General features: G+C 45.8%; 2 protein-coding genes across 6 annotated transcripts in view; one reads left to right on the top strand and one right to left on the bottom strand.

Moving 5' to 3' along the window:
* Nucleotides 1-8,993, bottom strand: part of Pacc1 (proton activated chloride channel 1) — a 32,447-nt gene extending 23,454 nt beyond the window's left edge. For 4 of the 5 annotated variants that reach the window (XR_011376312.1, XM_070041542.1, XM_070041543.1 and 1 more), the window contains exons 1-2: nucleotides 8,831-8,993; nucleotides 5,667-5,754 (exon numbers count right to left, since the gene is read on the bottom strand). Coding sequence is in view for 3 of the 5 variants with exons in the window: in XM_070041542.1 (XP_069897643.1) it covers nucleotides 5,667-5,754; nucleotides 8,831-8,866 (124 nt within the window). In the remaining 2 variants the exon portion in view is untranslated. Of the gene's footprint in view, nucleotides 1-5,666; nucleotides 5,755-8,338; nucleotides 8,441-8,830 lie in introns of those variants that run through there. The other variant, XM_070041545.1, reaches the window with a different exon arrangement.
* Nucleotides 8,994-13,551: 4,558 nt separating this feature from the next.
* Nenf (neudesin neurotrophic factor) lies at nucleotides 13,552-18,622 on the top strand. Its single transcript, XM_070041538.1, has 4 exons — nucleotides 13,552-13,774; nucleotides 15,350-15,410; nucleotides 16,575-16,678; nucleotides 18,317-18,622. Exons 1-4 carry the CDS (start codon nucleotides 13,613-13,615, stop codon nucleotides 18,491-18,493), a joined length of 504 nt encoding a protein of 167 aa, XP_069897639.1. The 5' UTR covers nucleotides 13,552-13,612; the 3' UTR covers nucleotides 18,494-18,622.
* Nucleotides 18,623-18,993: the final 371 nt, after the last annotated feature.

The raw sequence follows: 18,993 nt of genomic DNA, 5'->3' as shown, positions 1-18,993 counted from the left end.
TCCACCTAAATATTAAAATTCTAGTTGTTAATAATGATAAAAGATCTGAGCTGGTAAGTCACACCACTTAACTAGCCACAGAAAACATTCATAAACAAGTTTGTAAATGGTTGTGTTTTCATGTGGATATATGTTTTTATTTCTCTTGAATACCATTCTAAGAGTGGAATTGATGGCTACCGTATCTGGATCCTAAGTGGGTTGAAGTCCTGCTCCCTAGCATGACTCTATTAGAAGGTGGTGGAAAGTTTAGGAGGTGGATCTAGTTGGAGAGTTTCTGGTCCCTGGAGGTGCACCTATGAAAGACTACAGGACCCCAGGCCCTTCCTCCTCCCATTCTTTGTTTCCTCAACATCAGATAAATGGGCTATCTCTGCCACATGCTCCTGCCTTGAGGTCTGGCCTGAGCCCAGGCCCAAAAGCAACTGGAACAACTGGTTATGGACCACGTCCTCCAGAACTATCAGCTGAATTCACCCTTTTCTCTGCATGAGCTAATTTTTCTCAGATGTTTCTTTGACTGACAGAGACTGCCAGGCTATTCTCCACAGCAGCTGAACTCCCAGCATTCTGAACTCCCACCAGTCCTACACAGGAGTTCTGATATCTGCATCCTCCCCAACTCATCACTGTCCACTGTTTTATTACAGCTTTCCTAGTACATGTGAACTGCTACTATCTTACTGCAGCTTACACTTCCATTTCCCTGATGACTAATTGCCTTGAGTATCTTCTAAAGTGTTTACTGGTCACTTTTATATTTCCTTTAAGAGCAATGTCTATACAAATGCTTTGTCCATTTTTAATTTTTTTATTAGTGAGTTGTAAGAGCTCCTTATATTTTCTAAACATCAAGTCCTTTCACAGATAGTTTGCAAACATTTTCTCCCTTTCTGCAAACTGTCTTGTCATTTTGATAGTGTCCTTTAATGTACAAAGACTTTAATTTTTATAAGATTAAATTTATCAATTTTTGTTTGCTTATCTTGGTCTATTTTAACTATTATATACAGTTGTTCCCATGGAGATCTGCTGGTCAGAACTGATTAGCCAAGCTTTTTCCTCAATTTAATTAACATTTTTGATATAGTAAACCACTTATCAGTTAGCAAGTCTGGTGTCATATCTCTCTTTGAAAAGAAGGCAAACTGATTGTGGACCCTTTTGACAGATATGAAAATAACAGACAAAAGCTCTTAGCACACTGTGATATGGAATTAGTTACACCAGAAAAGTCAAGCTGGGTACAAACCCTGACTTATCTGGGTACTTAATTAACTCTGCTGCAGGATGCTCAGCATACCATCTCTGTCCTGACCTGCCACCTCCAGATTCTCCACTGAACTCCTTCAGCTCCCAAGCCTCTTACTTCTCCTCCATCTGCCTCCACTCCCCATCCTTTCTGCTCTCCCTCCACCTGTTTCTATGATCTGCCTCTGGGCTCACTCCAATTTGCTCATTCTACCCCAGCTGCTCTCCATTCAGTCTTGCTGCTCTCACAGTCTCTGGGTCCCTCTACCTAGGTATATCAACAGTAAAACAGATAAGCTCCACCTGCCCTGCAGTCTCTTGTTAGCCTCCTTTCTGCTGGCCTAGCCTCTAAATGGAAGGTGCTTCCTTCTTCCTTCTCTCTTCTCCCATGTCCACAGAAATGGAGCTGTCTCAAGTGGGACAATAGTAACTTTGAGTAGAAAAAGCTAAAGGACAGGGCCCAGGCCCTGAGTTCAAGTCCCAGAACTGGCATTTTACTCATCTATCAAAGAGTATTATGTCTTTTGCAGGGGAATGGATGGTCCGAGAACAAACCATGTTAAGTGAAGTAAACCAGGCTCAGAGAGACAAAAAGCACATGTTTTCTCTCATATGTGAAAGTTAGATCTAAAATACAACTATGCATAACATATAAAGGGCTCAATGCATTTACACACAAACCAACTGACTAAAGGATGGTATACTTAGGGGAGGAATCCAAAGGCATAACTCTTTTGAACAACTAAAGTATACTGTTTATCAAAAAGAATAGCAGGATGTGAAAACATGTTTTGGAGGGGAGGATGGGGATGGAAGGAAGAAGGGTGCGCAAATGCAGTCATTATTTTCAATTTATACTATGTAAAAAAGAATTAAGTAATGTAGGTAAAGACAGGATGGGGAAAATAGGGGAGAACAAAGGAAGGGGTGACACTGACCAAGAAGCACTGTACTCACATACCTGAATATGGAACTATAACCCCTTTGTATAACTACTTAATAATAATATAAAAAGGGCAACCTTCAACATGGTGACTGCTATCATCATTACCTTTTTTTTTTTCTAATTGAAGACTCAGAGGGAAGAAATAACCAAAAAGAACTGTATCAAATTTGGCCCAAGCCACCACTGAGACCAGCCAACAAGATTTTGAGAACTGACTTTCAGGTAGCTAGAAAGGAGACAGTCTATCTAAAGGGTTGAAAGGAAACAATGACAATGGAGAGAAAAACAACAGAAGGGGAGAAAGTATTTGCAAGCCATACACACAACAAGACATTATTATCAAAAATATATGAAGAACTCAAACATTTCAATAGCAAAAAAAATCTGAGTATAAAATAGGCAAAAGAGTCAAACAGATATGTCTCAAAAGGACAACCTACAAATGGCTACCAGACAAATAAAAAGGTACTCAGCATCGGCCACCAGAAAAATGCAAATCAGAACCACAATGCATGGCTCACCACAGTTAGAATGGTTACAGTCAAAAAGACAAGAAATAAGAATTCATAGCAAGCTGTGAAGAAAGTGAAATTCATTCACAACACTGTTGGTAGGAATGTAAATTAGTACAGCCATTATACTGAGAAGCAGAAGGTGGTTCCTTAAAAAATTAAAACTAGAACTACCATATGATCCAGTTAAGCCATTAATATGTATAGCCTGTCAAACAGTTATCTGCACTCTCTTGTTTATTGCAACATTCTTTACAACAGCCAAAATTTCAGTCAACCTAAATATCCAACAAGAAATAAATATTTTTAAAAGTATTTTAAAATATACATCGTATAATATTATTCAATCACACACACAAAAAAGGATGAAATCCTGTCATTTGTGATAGGGTTGGGCCAGGAAGACATTATATTAAGTAAAATAAGACAATCACCAGATGATCTTCCTCATATATAGACTCTCAAAAATGCTGATTTTGTATAAGATGTGGTGGCACAAACCTGTAATCATAACTATTTGAGAGGCAATGATATGAGTATCACAATCCAAGACCAGTCCCAGGGAAAAACATGAGACCCGATCTGAAAAATAAGCTACAGCAGAAAGGGCTGGCTCAAGTGATAAAAACCTTGCTTAATAGGCAGAAGACCCTGAGTTAAAATCCCAGTACTATATAAATACACACACACACACACACACACACACACACACACACACACACACACACACACACACACACACACACACACACACACACACACACACACACACACACACACTAACCTCAGAGTAAATTCATGTTTCCCAGAGAAGGGAAAAGAGGTTGGTACAAAGATACAAGTAGAAGGAGGAGTAAGTTCTGCTGTTTTATTGCACAGTTAAGGTGATTATAGTTAACAATAACATATTACATATTTCAAAATTGCTAGAAATGCTCTCAGCACAAAAAATGGCAAATGCATGAAGTGACATGCTAACTACTATGATTTGATCATTATGCAATGCATACACGTACTGTAATATTGCAGTGTACCTAATAAATTTGTACAGTGAGTATGCGTCAATTTAAAAGAAAAGCCCAGAAGTAGGTTATAAAGAGACTGGAGGCAGGGCTGGGAATGTGGCTCGGTGGTAGAGTGCTTGCCTTGCATGCATGAGGTCCTGTTCAATTCCTCAGCACCACATAAGCAGAAAAAAAAAAAAAAAGCTGGAAGTGGCACTGTGATTCAAGTGGTAGAGCGCTATCCTTGAGCTGAAGAGCTGAAGGACAGCGCCCAGGCCCAGAGTTCAGGCCCCACGACCGGACCCACAAAAAAAAAAAGGAGGCAGAGCATGTTTTAGTCTGTTTATACCATGATCATACCACGCTCTGCTTAACCTATCTGAGTCTGTAACTCTTACTTATGAAAAGAGAACAATCATCTCACACAACTGCTACCAGAATCAAATATGGCAATGGATATGGAAAAGCCTGGCTCAGTAGAAAAGATTGCCTTTCCATCTTCCATCCCTCTCTAGTCTTCCCTGGCTTAGAAATAGGTAGAATCACAGAATTTCGTGTCTTATTTTTATTCCCATAAACACAGTAATCAAAGGAAAAAAATCTCATCGCCTCCAATCCTCCCAAAAAACTGGATCAGGACTGATGCTTCACCCACTCATTCACCTAATAATTCCTATTTACTGAATGGATAAAGAAGGGTGAACAAAACAGACTAGGTCTGACCTCATGGGGCTCCACCATAGTGAAGAAACAAACAGGAAGACACAGTATCTTTCTGCCAACAACAGCTGCAAAGGAGAGTGCCTAACTACAGACAGTGTTGGAAGGTGGGAAGCCAGAGAAGGCTTTATAGAAAAAATAATCAGCTGACAGCTGAAGAATTGTTAATACAAGGTGAACGAAGAACATTTCATTTCAGGCAGAGGAATAAAACACTCAGGGCCAGTGATTCCTATCTGTAATCCTAGCTACTCAGCCACCTAGGATGCAGAGCCAATCACCTAGGCAACTAATACATAGGATACTTAATGTCTGAGTTCACAGGAAACCTCTGGGATAGAGATGTGACCGTAAGTAATGTAAGTAATCGTAAGTAATGACCTGGGCAAGGGAATAGACCTAGGTGAGATCACCCACTAAAGAGAGAAGGAACCTAGAGCAGACATTTAATATCCAAGAGGGTAATTGCAAAGGAGTCTAAAAACAGGCTTGAGAAGTGGTATTTCATGGAAGCTAAGGAAATATGTGTGACTAGAAGTAGTCAATTGTGTCAAACATAGCCACAGGTCATAAGTGAAAGGTTGAGCCTCTATAAGATGCCACCTGACAGGCCCTTGCTCTTCCAGCTAGGCTGCTGCTGGAGAGGCCTAATATCAGAAAGCTGAGGCCTATGAGATCTTCTCTCAAAGGGTTGTGGTAACTGCCTGGGTCATCGGAGGCCAACCTGCTAGTATTTTCTCAAGGAAGGAGGAAGAACAGAGACCCAAAGCATTGCCATTGTCTCCAAAGACCTTACCTTAGGGACTGTGTCAAAAAGAGTAAACCTTTAGCTGAGTAGCAGTGGCTTACACCTGTAATCCTAGCTACTCAGGAGGCTGAGAGCTGAGGATCACAGTTCAAAGCCTATGAGACTCTTACTCTCTAATTACCCACAAAAAGCTAGAAGTGGAGCTGTGGCTCAAGTGGTAGAACACTAGCCTTGAGCACAAAAGCTCAGGGACGGTGCCCAGGCCAAGTTTAAGCTCCAAAACCAGGAGAAAAAAAAACAGCAAATCCCAGCCTTTCGGCCTCTGTCCTGTGACTGATTAAATATGTATAGTTTTAGAATTGGGTCAGTACTTGAGATCCCACAACAGGGTGCAAAGTGAAAGAGGCTCTTCCACTCTTACAACCAACATTGGCCTGGTCTATCACCTCCCAGCACTCCCACTCCCCAGCTCCAAACCCACTTACCCGGTAAAGCACTTGGACATTGGACTTTGTCTGTCTCCTGGTCTGCCTGATCTGAGTTCTCAATCACTTGTTCCAACTCCTCACTCAGCTAAAAGGAGAAGCAAAAGAGGTAGGTCAGCTGCACCAAGTTTGCTTTTCTAAGCTAAAATAAAAAAACAGAAGCTGTTACTCAACTGTCATAAAATATACACATGTGTGTATAAGTATGTGTACATATGTGTGTATATATATCACATATACATATCACATATATATAAAAGTAATATGACGTAGTGTATGTTGGGTCAATTCTACAGATCAAGACAATGGAGTTCTGGTAGACAACAGCCAGCAGTCCTTGCAGATCCTTTTCTTACAGATAGATCTGATTTCAGATCTCAGCCTTCATCTTCACAAGGCATTCTTCCTGTGTCCGTGCCTTCACTGCATGGACATCTTCTTTAGGGCCACTATTCATGCTGGATAGGGGTCATACTGAAGTATGACCTTGTCTGAACTTAGTACATTTGATGTAATCCTATTTCTCAGTATGAGGGTTAAACTTCAACATGTCATTTTAGGAAACATAATCCAACCCACTACACCTCCCATAGCCACAGAGCCAGCAAAAGACAAAGCTGAGTCAACTCCAAGTTGGTCTAGCTCCAAAGCTTATGGTCTAAACCACTTCCTAAAGGAAGAGGAATTGTGGCTTAGAATCTGCTGAGAAAAGGGAAGAGTGAAGTTGACAAGAGACTCTTGGGGACTCTGGTAAAGTCTACACACTTGTTCCCACTTATTCTGCAAATGGCAGAACAAAGTGGGAAGGGTATCCAGGCAACCTCAACCTCACTACATCCATATTCTCACCTGTCAAATGGGGGAAGTTATACCACTGAGAAATGCAGAAAGAACAGAATGATAATCAACAATCTCTACAGGACTAGAAAGGAGGGCAAAAGAGGTCACAGTTTGGAGGAGGAGGTATCAATGAATTGAAAGGGAAGGAAGAAAGGGAAGATTCTCAAGTGTTTATTTAGGCTTAAGTGTCATTGCTTAAGGTTTCAAAGCATTTGAACTAAAACTGACTCCCAGGAAACTCAGAGTTAAAACAAAAACAGAAGCTAGGCAATGGAGGCTCACGTCTATAATCCTAGCTACTCAGGAGGCTGAGTTGTGAAAATCAGTTCAAAGCCAGCCTGGCAGGAAAGTCTGTAAGATCATATCTCCAATTAACCAACAAAAAGCCAGAAGTAGAGCTGTGGCTCAACTGGTAAAGTACTAACCTTGAGGAAAAAAAAAAAAATCAGGGAGAGTGCCTAAGCACTGAATTCAAGCCCCAAGACAGAGAGGGAGATGCAGACAGAGACAGACAGATAGACACAGACACAGACACACAGACACAGACAGACACACAAGCTCCTGTAGAGCTGTGGATATGGCTCAGTACTATCAAGCCACCAAGTGCAAGACCTTCAGTTCAAATCCCAATAAAATAATAGCAATATAATAATATAAGACAAAACCTAGACTCTTAATTACAAAAGAGAAGAAATTCAAATGGAAGAGGACTGGGCATCATTGAGAGACAGACCACTGGTGGGAGCAACACAAAGAGGGCCTGCAAGGTCTTCCTGGCCAAGGAGAGAGAAGCATGTTAGTCCTGAGAAGAACAAAGTTCTTAGATCTGAGTCCCATCCAGGTTCCCCCTGACGGAGGTGGTAACCCTCTCCTAGCCAGTTCCCTTCCAGACTACCAGCAGCCTTGAGGCCATTTCCTTACCTGTCCTGGTCAAATTCTCAATACACTCAAATCTCCCCTCGTGAAGGATACCTAACACAGAGCACTCACTCTAGAAATGATCCAGGCCAGAAAGATACCGGACACTCTCTGGGCAGTCTTCTTGGCACTGCAGAACAAGCTTCTGAAGAAAGCAAAAGAGGGGTACCTTCCAGTGCCTTCCACTATAAGAATGTCCCCTTGGAGCAACTGATATGGCCTGTGGCCTTAACCCTGCAATACTTTAATAAACATTTCATGAACTGTACTAGATGAAGAGATACGGCAAGCTACGTGTGTATAAGACATAGTCCCATTAAGCCAGGACCTCTAAGCTCCCTAAGAAGCAGAGTTGCAGCTATCCTGTTGTTTCCTGAATAGTCAGTCACAAGCTCACCCCAGCTCTGAACTAGCCACTTTCTGTGGATGCTGAACTCAGCATCTCACACTTGGCTAGGCGAGCACTCACTCGATGACCAGACCCTCCCAGTTACTTAAGGATGAATTTCCAGTGTGACAGGAGACGCCACGATGATGAGCGAGACAAAGCTGGAGGAAGTTTGGGCTGTTCTGGGCAGACGAGGGCTAAACATCAGGTCTGCAGAGCTGGAGAATTTTAAGATTCCCAAGGATCCCAGGGAGAGGTGGAAACATAGTATCACTGTCGGGTGCGAGGAGCCGAGACGGAGGATGGGGAACTGGCCTGGTGAAGAAGACAAACTGTGGCGGGGAAGTGGAGGGGGGGGTGCGGTGGAGGGAAATTATCGAGCAGGACGGATGTTTGGGGAGGGGGTGGTAACGGGGAAGGAAGGGGAAGAAGCGGTAGGGGAGAGGAAGGAGGTGCAGCTTTACTAACAAGAGGATGATGGGGGGGGGGGGGCAAGACTACAGTGAAGGGAAAGCTGGCGGCTCACGGACAAAGAGCTGAAAAGCGATCGTTCCCAGACGACCGAGGCGGTGAGAGCGGAGGAGACGGGGGCCGAGACGCTTTTCCAAGTGAAGAGGCCCCCAAGGCATGAGGGCAAAAAGAAAAAGAAAAAACAAAGCGGCCGCGGAGCCGGCGGGCGCCGCGAGGCCCGGCGGGGCGGGCGCAGCGCGGAGCGCGCTTCCCCGCGTTGCTAAGCGCCCGCGCCGCGCCGCCCACCCCGCCGGGCGCCGTCAATCATTCACCTGCCGGCCACGGGTCGCGGCTCCCGGGACCCCGGCTCCATCCCTCAGCCAACCGAGCGCACCAGGGCGCCCTCGCTGCCGCCCCCCCCCTCGCTTCTTCCCAGCCGCTCCTCGGCACCCCGAGATCTTCGACGGACGCGCTCCCCCATCCGGGATGGCCGCCCCTCTCAGCCCGCCCACCCCGGCCCCGGGACCCCGGCCCTACACCTCACGGGACTTGTCCCACTCCCGCCTACCTCCTGGTAGGATGTGGAGAGTTCCTGCCGGATCATGGCACTGAGCCGAGCTAAGGCGCACCTGAGCCCGCTACGGCCCGGGAAGCACCAGGAGCGAGCGCCGCGGCGCCTCAGCCGCCGCGCGGGGATTTGCCGGCTCGGCTCTGACTGAGCAGGACAAGCTCCGAGCAGCGTCGGGGGAAAGACCAGGCGTGGCGGCGCTTTGCGCATGCGCCGCGTCTGCCGCTACCGCCAGGACCGCCAAAGGAACGCTGGGAAATGTAGTTCTGGCTCTCTGTGGCCGAGAAACTGCTGCTCTTCTTTTTGGACGCCTTTACACCTCTCACTTCCTCTCTTTGTTGAAGCGAGAAAGAACGGAAAATGAATGCAAAGTGGAAAAAGGGGGTCGGGTCAGCTGAGTAGTAGAGCCTTAATCTGTAACTACAAGAGGAAGTTTGGCCTTACCCTTTATAATCAAAATAAATGTCTGGAGAACATTTTGTTAAAAAGTACTGACATGGGGCTGGGAAGTTGGCTCAGTGGTAGAGCGCTTGCTTTGCATGCCTGAGGCCCTGGGTTCGATTCCTCAGCACCACATAAGCAAAAAGAAAAAAGCCAGAAGTGGCACTGTGGCTCAAGTGGTAGAGCGCTAGCCTTGAGCTGAAGAACTGAGGGACAGCGCCCAAGCCCAGAGTTCAGGCCCCACGACCGGACCCAAAAATAAATAAATAAAAAGTACTGACATGCATGTTATGCTCTCGATCCTGCAAGGGGAATAGTTTTATTCCTGAGATTCCTTGTTTCCAAAAGGATAGAACAGTGGTGATCAAGGGAAGAGTATTTCATCCAGGAATGGACTTCTGGGGTCTATATTCTTTCCTTTTTTTCTAAGGCAGACACTTGGAATCAGGAACCCTAAATTCTTGATCTGGCTCTGCCTCTCATGTACACACCTTACAGAACTTGGAGCCCTCCACTCTTTGCCTGGACCCAACTGTCAAACCTTATCTTGCTTCATAGGGCCTGTCAAAAGATATTGGACAACACACATGGCCTGAGCAACGATAGATGAGGCCTCCAGCGCTAAATGTGTCAGAGCATTGTGTTGGGCCTGTGACTGGGTGGCCTTAGGACTCTGTCTTCTTCCTCCCACTGTTCAGAATGATCACTATTGGCTGCTTAGAGATGGAGCAGATAGAGTCTCAAAGTAACCTAGGACTTCTTCATTTTGAACTTCTAGCCTCCGGAATCTTGACAGAATCCATTTCTTTGGTTTCAAGTCATCCATTCCTAACATACAGTGGCCCTGGGAAACCAATACGATCTCCCAAGTGTATGTGAACGCACTGTGTCCAGCCTCTAACTCTCCCCAGAGACCCAGGCCCCCATGCCCATTTGCCTGTGTTAGTTCTCTGCTGGATGTTCATTCATCTGATAGCAGCAAAGCACAGGTACTGAAAATGTGAAACCTGAGGCCAGGTGCCTGGTTCCCAGTCTTGGCTCTGCCACTTACTAACTTTGTTATCTTAGGAGATTTATTCAGTCTCCCTGGCCCTTACTTACCTCATTTTAATCACAGGAACATTACTACTTATTCATAGAGCTCTGGAAGATTAAGTGAGTTACCAGATGTAAAATATTGCTGGGCACCAGTGGCTCACACTTGTAAACCCTAGCTACTCAAGAGGCTGAGAATTGAGGATTGAGGTTCAAAGCCAGCCTAGGCAGAAAAGTCCATGAGACTCGTCTCCAATTAACCACCAAAAAGCCCAAGCCCCGAGTTCAAGCCCCAGGACCAGCATACACACACACACACACACACACACACACACACACACACACACACACACACACACACACACACACACACACACACACCTGCTTAGGCTCCATCTGACATATGAGAGTAGTGAATTAGTATTAGTGGTTGTTGTAAGATTCAAAGATAAAAGAAACCATCTTCCTACTCAAGTCTTCCACTGAAGTTCCTTTCATTAAACTGAACTCCATTCTCCCTTTTGCTCTAGATCAAACTCAGAATCATCTCAATTCCTCCCTGTCTTCCACACATACAAATCAGCTAATCCTGTTGACTGTACTTTAAAATTGTATTCAGACTGTAAGCACTTTTTACCATCTCTGTCACCACCATTGTGATAAACTGCTAGCATTTCCCATTCATTGTTTTCCATAGACTCCAAGCTGGGGCTTGAACTCTGGGCCTGAGCACTGCCCCTGAGCTCTTCAGCTCAAAGCTAGTGCACTACCACTTTGAGCCACAGCACCACTTCTGGTTTTCCGATGGTTAATTAGAGATAAGAGTCTCACAGACTTTCATGCCCAGACTGGCTTTAAACCATGATCCTCAGATCTCAGCCTCCTGAGTAGCTAGGAGTGAGCCACCAGCACCCAGCAGGTTCTACTTCTAACTTTGCTGTCCTAGTCACTTTCCCCTTTCACAGGGAGCCTGTTAAAGTCAGATCATATCACTCCTCAAGCTCCTCTAAATCGCAAATTCCCAAGATCCTATAGGGACTCTCCTCCAGTCCCCACTTCTCCTGGCACTCAATACCACCCACTCTTTCAGCTCTAAAATGCTGAACACACTCCAGGCCCCTTTGCATGAGTGGCTCTCTGTGCCTTGAATGCTCTCCTTCTAGACATCATGTGACTCAGTCCTTTCTCACCTCCCTTGGGTCCCTCTCTAAATGTCAACTTATCTTTGATGTCTCCTCCCCACACCCTCCTAAAGCAAAGAGTTCCATTGCTTTTTTCCCTTTTCTGCTTTATTTCCTCCCTAGCACACACCACTTCTAATCAAGTCATTTATTTTCAGTCTCCCTCCACTAATGGAACTGCATGAAGGTAGAGTTCTTATGTGGTTTGTTCTCTGCTGTAACCCAGTGCCTCTGACAGCCTCTGGTCATTACTAGTTGTTCAAATAACTGCTGATTAAATAATCAAAATGTTTTCACATAGTGGTAAAAAAATAAAACAAGTACATGTTAAGAAGAGATAGAACAAGTGTGGATGAGGGGACTTATTTATCTGACAATGATCAAAGAAAGACTCATGCAGAGAGAGAGAGAAGGAGAGAGGTTTTCATGAAACTAGTTACTGTGTGTGTGTGTGCGCGCGCACGCGCGTGAGAGAGAGAGAACCTAGACTTGAACTCAGGGCCTCAGTGACTTGCACTCTTGATTGGTCTTTTTTGCTCAAGGCTTGCACTCTACTATTCAAACCATATCTCCACTTCTAGTTTATTTGTTTTTTAATATCACAGAGACATAACAAGGACTAAGTTATTTAATTCATATAAAGGTGCTGGAATCAGAGCCAGGCATAGTAAGTCCTTGTGGGGGTCTCCTTTGCTAGTTCTCCCAAAGAACTCTGCGTTTTATCCTCACCTCCTCTCTACCCCCATGCCCTTCCCTGGTAGCCTGCCATGTCTGTGATTTTAAAGCTAGCATATGCATCCATGAGTCCAAAATTTATATGTCCATATTGGAACCGTCTTCCAATTCCTGTTAGATGTCCAGTATGTATATAAAGCTAAGTAAGTCCTCCTTGATCTCTCCCTCCAAAACCTGTGCCTCCTACCATCTCTCTCATAGCTCAACAAATGGCAATATCTTCTTTTGAATGGCTCCGGCTAAAAGTCTTGGAGTCATCTGTGACTCCTCTCTGTCCCTCATCTCCGTATGTCTCCTTGATCAACAGATCCAGTCAGTCACATCTTCACACATACCTACAATCTACCCACTTCTCACCACCTGTGTCTACCAGCCTGGTCCAAGCCACCATCCTCTCCTGCTTGGATTATTGCAATAGCTTTCCTGCTTCCTTTACAGACAATACCCCAAGATACTTGGTTAATATTTTAACTCTGTTCCATTCACTTCCAGTCAAAGTTAAAGTCTCAAGAGAATAAAATAAACTGTGGGGCCACAAGAAAACTATTCCCTCCCTGCCCCCTTACCCTCTTACCCCTTGACTGGCCTGACCTCTTCTCCTAAGGCTCTTCCCCCCAGCCTCCCTCTCTCACCTGCTGCAGACTTGTATACAAATATTACCTTCTCAATAAGTCTTCAGGTCCTCCTGTTTAAAATAGCAAGCCTCCTTTTAATTTGCACCTTGCCTTTCTTTTTCTCTTTAGTATGCATCCCTATCTAACGTACTATTTACGTATTTTTCTTTGAATCTGTCTCCCAATAGAATGTAGACTCTAGTGTGGGCCTGGGTCTGTCTTGTTCAGCTTTGTTTCCAGAGACCTGGTACATGGAATTTCTCCAAACAATATTTTCCGAATAGTCAGTGACCTTAGATTTTGCACAAATGTTAGCTATTAGAGTTCTTTCAAGGCACACTGTCCTTTGCCTTACCCTTTGGGGGGAAAATATCCTTGAGGACTAAACGTTTAAATACAAGCGCGGGTGGGGGTGGGGGGTGGGAAGGGGTGGGGGGAGGGGCAGGGGGGAGGGAGGAGAGAGAATTGAATTCAAAGTTAGGACCTGCATTTAAAATAGTGTGAAACGCACAGCTACACCATTCACACGTCGACGGAAGGACTACCATGACATCTGTCGTTCTTTGCCAACTTTCAGTTGGTGGCTTGAGGTCGCGAGCCAGGCTTAGGTCCTACCTCCGACGTTCTAGCCAGTGGGCGCGGGGCGGCGGGGCCTGTGCGGGGCACCGCCGGGGGAGGGGCGGAGGCGGGGATGGGTGTCCCCGCCCTCGGGGCGGCCCTGGTGGCGGGGTCGGGAACGCGCCCTGGCTTTGCGCTGCGGGCCCTGCGCGCTCTCCATGGCGGGCCCCGCGCCGGGGTGGCCGCTGTGGCCGCTGGCAGCGCTGGGCCTGGTTGTGGCGCTGACAGCCGGGGCCGGGCCGGAGCCGCGTCCGGCCGAGCGGGGACCCCCGGTGCGGCTCTTCACCGAGGAGGAGTTGGCTCGCTATGGCGGGGAGGAGGTAGGCGGGCGCGGCGCGGGCCTGGGGCCGGGGATCGCGACGTGGGACCCCGGGAAGCGTCCGAGCTGGCCCGGGCCGGGGCCTCGTGCCCCGCGGAACCCCGGCTCGGCGCCGGCCCGGGTCTGAGCTAGGCCTTCTTTGCAGGCCAAGGCCGGTGCCAGGCGTGCAGGCCGGTCCCCGCCTTGCCTACAATCCCCACGCCCCGCTTCTTTTTCCTGGTGATCTGAAAAGTTCCGAAAACTCAGAACTTTAACAACACCCCCCCCCACACACACACACCCATGATCCCCCCTTCCATGATGTCCCAGCGCTGTGCCAAGTGTCCTAAAAACCCACCTGGATGGAAGTTAGTAAACCCATATCATCTGTTTTGTGATGGTGGTGGTGTTTCTAAAGTAACATTGCATACCCACTACTATAGCAGAAATGAAGCATAACTGCTAGTCAAACTGTGGGCACACAGCAGGACTTGCATTTTTCTGGCACTGGACAGAATTTAATGTTTTTGGAAGGTTTTAAATATGATTAAGTTATTTATATACTTCGGCCCAGAAATTCCATGTATTGGAATAGGCCTCAGGGAAACATTTCATCCAAAACAATTTTTTTAGGAGGTATAATTCTACCATTTATAGTTCCAAAGAGAGGAAGCACCCAAATATTCAACATAGAAGACCAGCTACACAGCAGATGTACTGTATCACTGTTAAGAGGTCCTGTGTAGCTATTTGAGAGACAGCCATCTTTCCAATATGTAGAAATATTAGGTGAAAAAAATGTTACCTATAATATCAACATGTAAAAGAGGGGCTGGGGAGGTGGATCAGTGATAGAGTGCTTGCCTTGCATGCATGAGGCCCTGGGTTCGATTCCTCAGCACCACATAAGCAGAAAAAGCTGGAAGTGGCTCTGTGGCTCAAGTGGTAGAGTGCTAGCCCTGAGCTGAAGAGCTGAGGGATGGTGCCTAGGCCCAGAGTTCAGGCCCCACGGCCAAAAAACAAAACAAAACAAAAAAACCAAAAACATGTAAAAGAGAACACTTACCTTGCCTTCACAGTATGTATCTCCATTGATGATGAGGAAATCTGGACTGAATTGAATCATTGTTTAATGTACTTCTGAAGTTTTATCTGCATAAAGTGGTTTCAGCTCTTGGTTGATTAAAAGTAAAGGATTTCCCAGTGCTTTCATGCCTGCAATTCTAGCTACTCAGGAGGCTGAGATCTGAGGATTGCAGTTCAAAGCCAGCTCAGGCATCAAAGTGCATAAGACTCCTATCTCCATTAATCAGAGAGCCAGAAATGTAGTTGTGGCTCAAAGTGCCTCAGGCACAAAAGCTCAGGGACAGTGCCCAGGCCCTGGGTTTAAGTCCCAGCACCAGCAATCAGTCAATCAATATAAATGATTGCTGTATTCATGTTATGACATTTCATGAGGTTTTAAGCTTTCATCAGTGGGCGTGGCAAGCTGAGGAGAACCAGGCTTTGATCCTCCTGTGTTTGCACAGCCCATGATGGAAAGACTGGGTGAGTGTGCCCTTCAACTCCTCTTCACCGTTTCTCTCCTGCTTTTTAGGATGATCAGCCCATCTACTTGGCAGTAAAGGGAGTGGTGTTTGATGTCACTTCCGGAAGAGGTAAGTAGCTTGGCATTTTGAATCTTCATTGCTGCCAAACTCTGAAGCCAGAAAAGGTCCCTTTTCTTCCTTTTTTTTTTTTTTTTTTTTGCCAGTCCTGGGGCTTGAACTCAGGGCCTGGACACTGTCCCTGAGCTTCTTTTGCTCAAGGCTACCACTCTCCCACTTGAGCCAGAGCATTACTTTTGGCTTTTTCTGTTTATGTGGTACTGAGGAATTGAACCTAGGGCTTCATGCATGCTAGGCAAGCAATCACTAAGCCACAGTCCCAGCCCCCTTTTCTTCCATTTTAAATGACAAGATTAGCTTCATTTTTGTCAATGTTTTATTTCAACAGAATATTTTTTTTCCTATTAATGCTAATCTTGCTTCTACTCAAAAGCCTCCCATGGCTTTAAAGTTCAGCTTGAACTTGATGATTCCTCTAGTTGAGCAATGAAACAGTGTTCCTTAGCAATTAGCTGACATCATAGAGCATTATAGAATATTTTAATGCCATTAAATAATTTCTCTGATTTAACTACACATGATATATACCTGTAGGTTTTTTGTGTTTTGTCCAGTAGTGGGGCTTGAACTCTGGGTCTGGGCGCTGTCCCTGAGCTCTTTTCTCAAGGCTAACGCTCTACCACTTTGAGCCATAGTGCCACTTCCAGTTTTCTGGTGGTTGATTGGAGGTAAGAGTCTCACTGGCTTTCGTGCCTGAGTAGCTAGGATTTAAAGGCATGAGCCACTAACTCCTGAACTTATGATGCAGGTAGTATTGAATGGATCACCTTTTGTTTGATTCACAAACACTGTTGTGTGAAAATAGACTTGGTTTTCATCATTATTTAGCCAGACATATTTGTTTGCATTTAATTTTTAAAGGGACTGTTTTTGTTCTCTTCTTTCTAAAATCTATAGTTCAACCTGCATGTGACTTATTCTATATTTGAATTCGAGGATGTCAAGCTGGTGACTGGGCAATATCTTCATTATGTTGTGCGTGCATGTGCGTGCGTGCGTGCGTGCGTGCCTGTGCGTACGTGTGTGCGTGTGTGCGTGTGTGTGTGTGTGTGTGTGTGTGTGTGTGTTCAGGCTTGGAGTTTCTTTTGGGATTGGGTGGGGCCTGGGGTCATGTACACACTCTGTGTGCACACTCTTCCTTCTTCCCTACTGCAGAGTTTTATGGACGAGGAGCCCCCTACAATGCCTTGACTGGGAAGGACTCCACCAGAGGGGTGGCCAAAATGTCTCTGGATCCTTCAGACCTCACCCATGATACCGTGAGCCAGATTATGACCTTTGGTCAAAATGCCCCATGCCCTCAGCTGTGGCCTTTTGTTTCTTGGTTTGTTTTTTAACTTCTAAGCAATAACAAAGCTTCTTAATTAACTTGCATGCCCCCCAGTCCAATAGATTGTCCTGTTTTAGGCCTACTCAGAAACGTTCCACGGCGAGTCAAACCCAACCTCCTGTGAACTTGTGATCCAACTCTGTAGTCTTCACTTTGATCCTAAGCCTTTTATGGTCTACCCCCACCACTCCCCAGGCCACTCTTGGTCGCTCAGTGGACTAACGGGGGAGATGCAGGATCTCCCGCTATGCTCATATTGATATGAAGAAAATATTGCATAAAAAGTAATCTCCATAACAAGCCTGGCATTCCCCCAATGTGTGCTCTTCATCACATTGACAGTGGGATAAACGCTTAAGTCACAACATTATAGAAATAAGAAATGAAGAAAATAATGAAGTATCTGAGATAATTAGCTGATAGAGCAGAAAGGTTTATTTTCACTTACTATTTTGGAGGTTTCATGATCAATGATGACAATGATGGGTGTATTTGGCTGAGAAAAACTGTTTACATCATGATCAGGAAGCAAAAGAAAAGAGGGCTCTAGTGTACCCCAGTTGTCTTTGAATGTATGACCCTAATGACCAGTATCTAAGGACCTTCTGCTCAGCTCTACCTCTTAAACATGCCACCAACTCCCAATAGTGCTACACTGGAGATCTCTAGTCACTTTTAACACGTGAGCCTTTAGAAAAGGGGCATTCTAAGCTGGGTGCTGGTAGCTCACACCTGTAATCCTAACTACATAGGAGTTTGGGAGCTGAGGATCAAGGTTCAAGGGCAATCTAGGCAGGAAAGTCCATGAGACTCATCTCTCCAATTAACCACTGAAAAGCTAGAAGGGGAGCTATGGCTCAAGTGGTAGAACTCCAGCCTTGAGCACGAAAGCTCAGGGATAGCACCTAGGCCCTGAGTTCAAGCCCCCAGTATTGGCACAAGAAATTTCAAAAAGGACATTCTAGATCTAAAGCATATCAGGAAGTATACGTAAATATGCAGTAGGAGTCAGAGGGTGGCAAGAATCAAGCAGGAGGAGACAGGTGCAGATAGCAAAGGGCACCCCAACCCCACCCCAGAATGGTTGTTCTCCATGGAGACTTCAGTTTCTGCACCAGTCAGGCAGGAAACAAATGAAACCATTGCTCTCCCCATGTCATCCCCACCAGCACACACAGGGTTCTCTCTTTAGAAGTGTGCTGTCCAGGGGCTGGGAGGATGGCTCAGTGGTAGAGCGCTTGCCTTGCATGCCTGAGGCCCTGGGTTCGATTCCCCATCACCACATATGCAAAAAAAGAAAAAAGCCAGAAGTGGCGCTGTAGCTCAAGTGGTAGAGCTGAAGAGCTGAGGGACAGCGCCCAGGCCCAGAGTTCAGGCCCCACGACTTGACCCAAAAAAAAAAAAAAAAAAAAAAGAAGTGTGCTGCCCATGATTTGCCTTATTAGGATAACCTTTTTCTTTGCTTGCATTCAGAGTGTGGAGACGGTAAGGCAGGGATGGAGAAAGGCCAGTGCCAAACATATTCATTCATCTTCACCCCTTGTTTCTTGGGCCTTTCTTCCCCCAGACGGGGCTCTCGGCCAAGGAGCTGGAATCCTTGGATGACGTCTTTACCAATGTATACAAAGCCAAATACCCCATCGTGGGCTACACCGCCCGGAGGATTCTCAATGAGGATGGCAGCCCCAACCTGGACTTCAAGCCTGAAGACCAGCCCCATTTTGACATAAAGGACGAGTTCTGATGATCTGTCTGCAATGGGAGACTCGTGAAAGGGCAAGACAGGGGCACAGACAATAAATCTCCTGCCAAATAGGCTTTAAAAAGCCTCTCGGTCACCCAGATGTGAATAAAGCAGACATTAAATCTAGAAGAGTGACTGCTTTTCATTTTGCTGGGTCCAGTGTGTTGGCTGCCAGCGTGTCTCTGCCCACACAGCAGCCAGGGTGGTCCCAGTAGCCTCTGTGGGAAGCATCCTGCATATCACCATTGCCAGCTAGGCCATGGAATAGGGAATGATCTTTCTTTATGCTTTTCACTGCTTGCCAGATTTCCTGCCCTGATCATGTTTACTTTATAATAAAAGACAAAAACAAACTTCCTATTGTTACAAAGGGAGAATTTGTCCGTATGTGCCACTCCCTGGGGACTGATGACACCCCTTGTAGGTAAGTAGGCTTGTGCTTCCTGTCTCCCTGCCGGTGAAGAGGCAGGGCTGGCCGGAATGGCGTGGGACCAGCTGTA

Source organism: Dipodomys merriami, unplaced genomic scaffold (assembly GCF_024711535.1).
Source record: "Dipodomys merriami isolate MVZ:Mamm:240054 unplaced genomic scaffold, mDipMer1.0.p SCAF_31, whole genome shotgun sequence".
Classification (NCBI taxonomy): domain Eukaryota; kingdom Metazoa; phylum Chordata; class Mammalia; order Rodentia; family Heteromyidae; genus Dipodomys; species Dipodomys merriami.
This window is presented reverse-complemented; position numbering and strand designations above follow the sequence as displayed.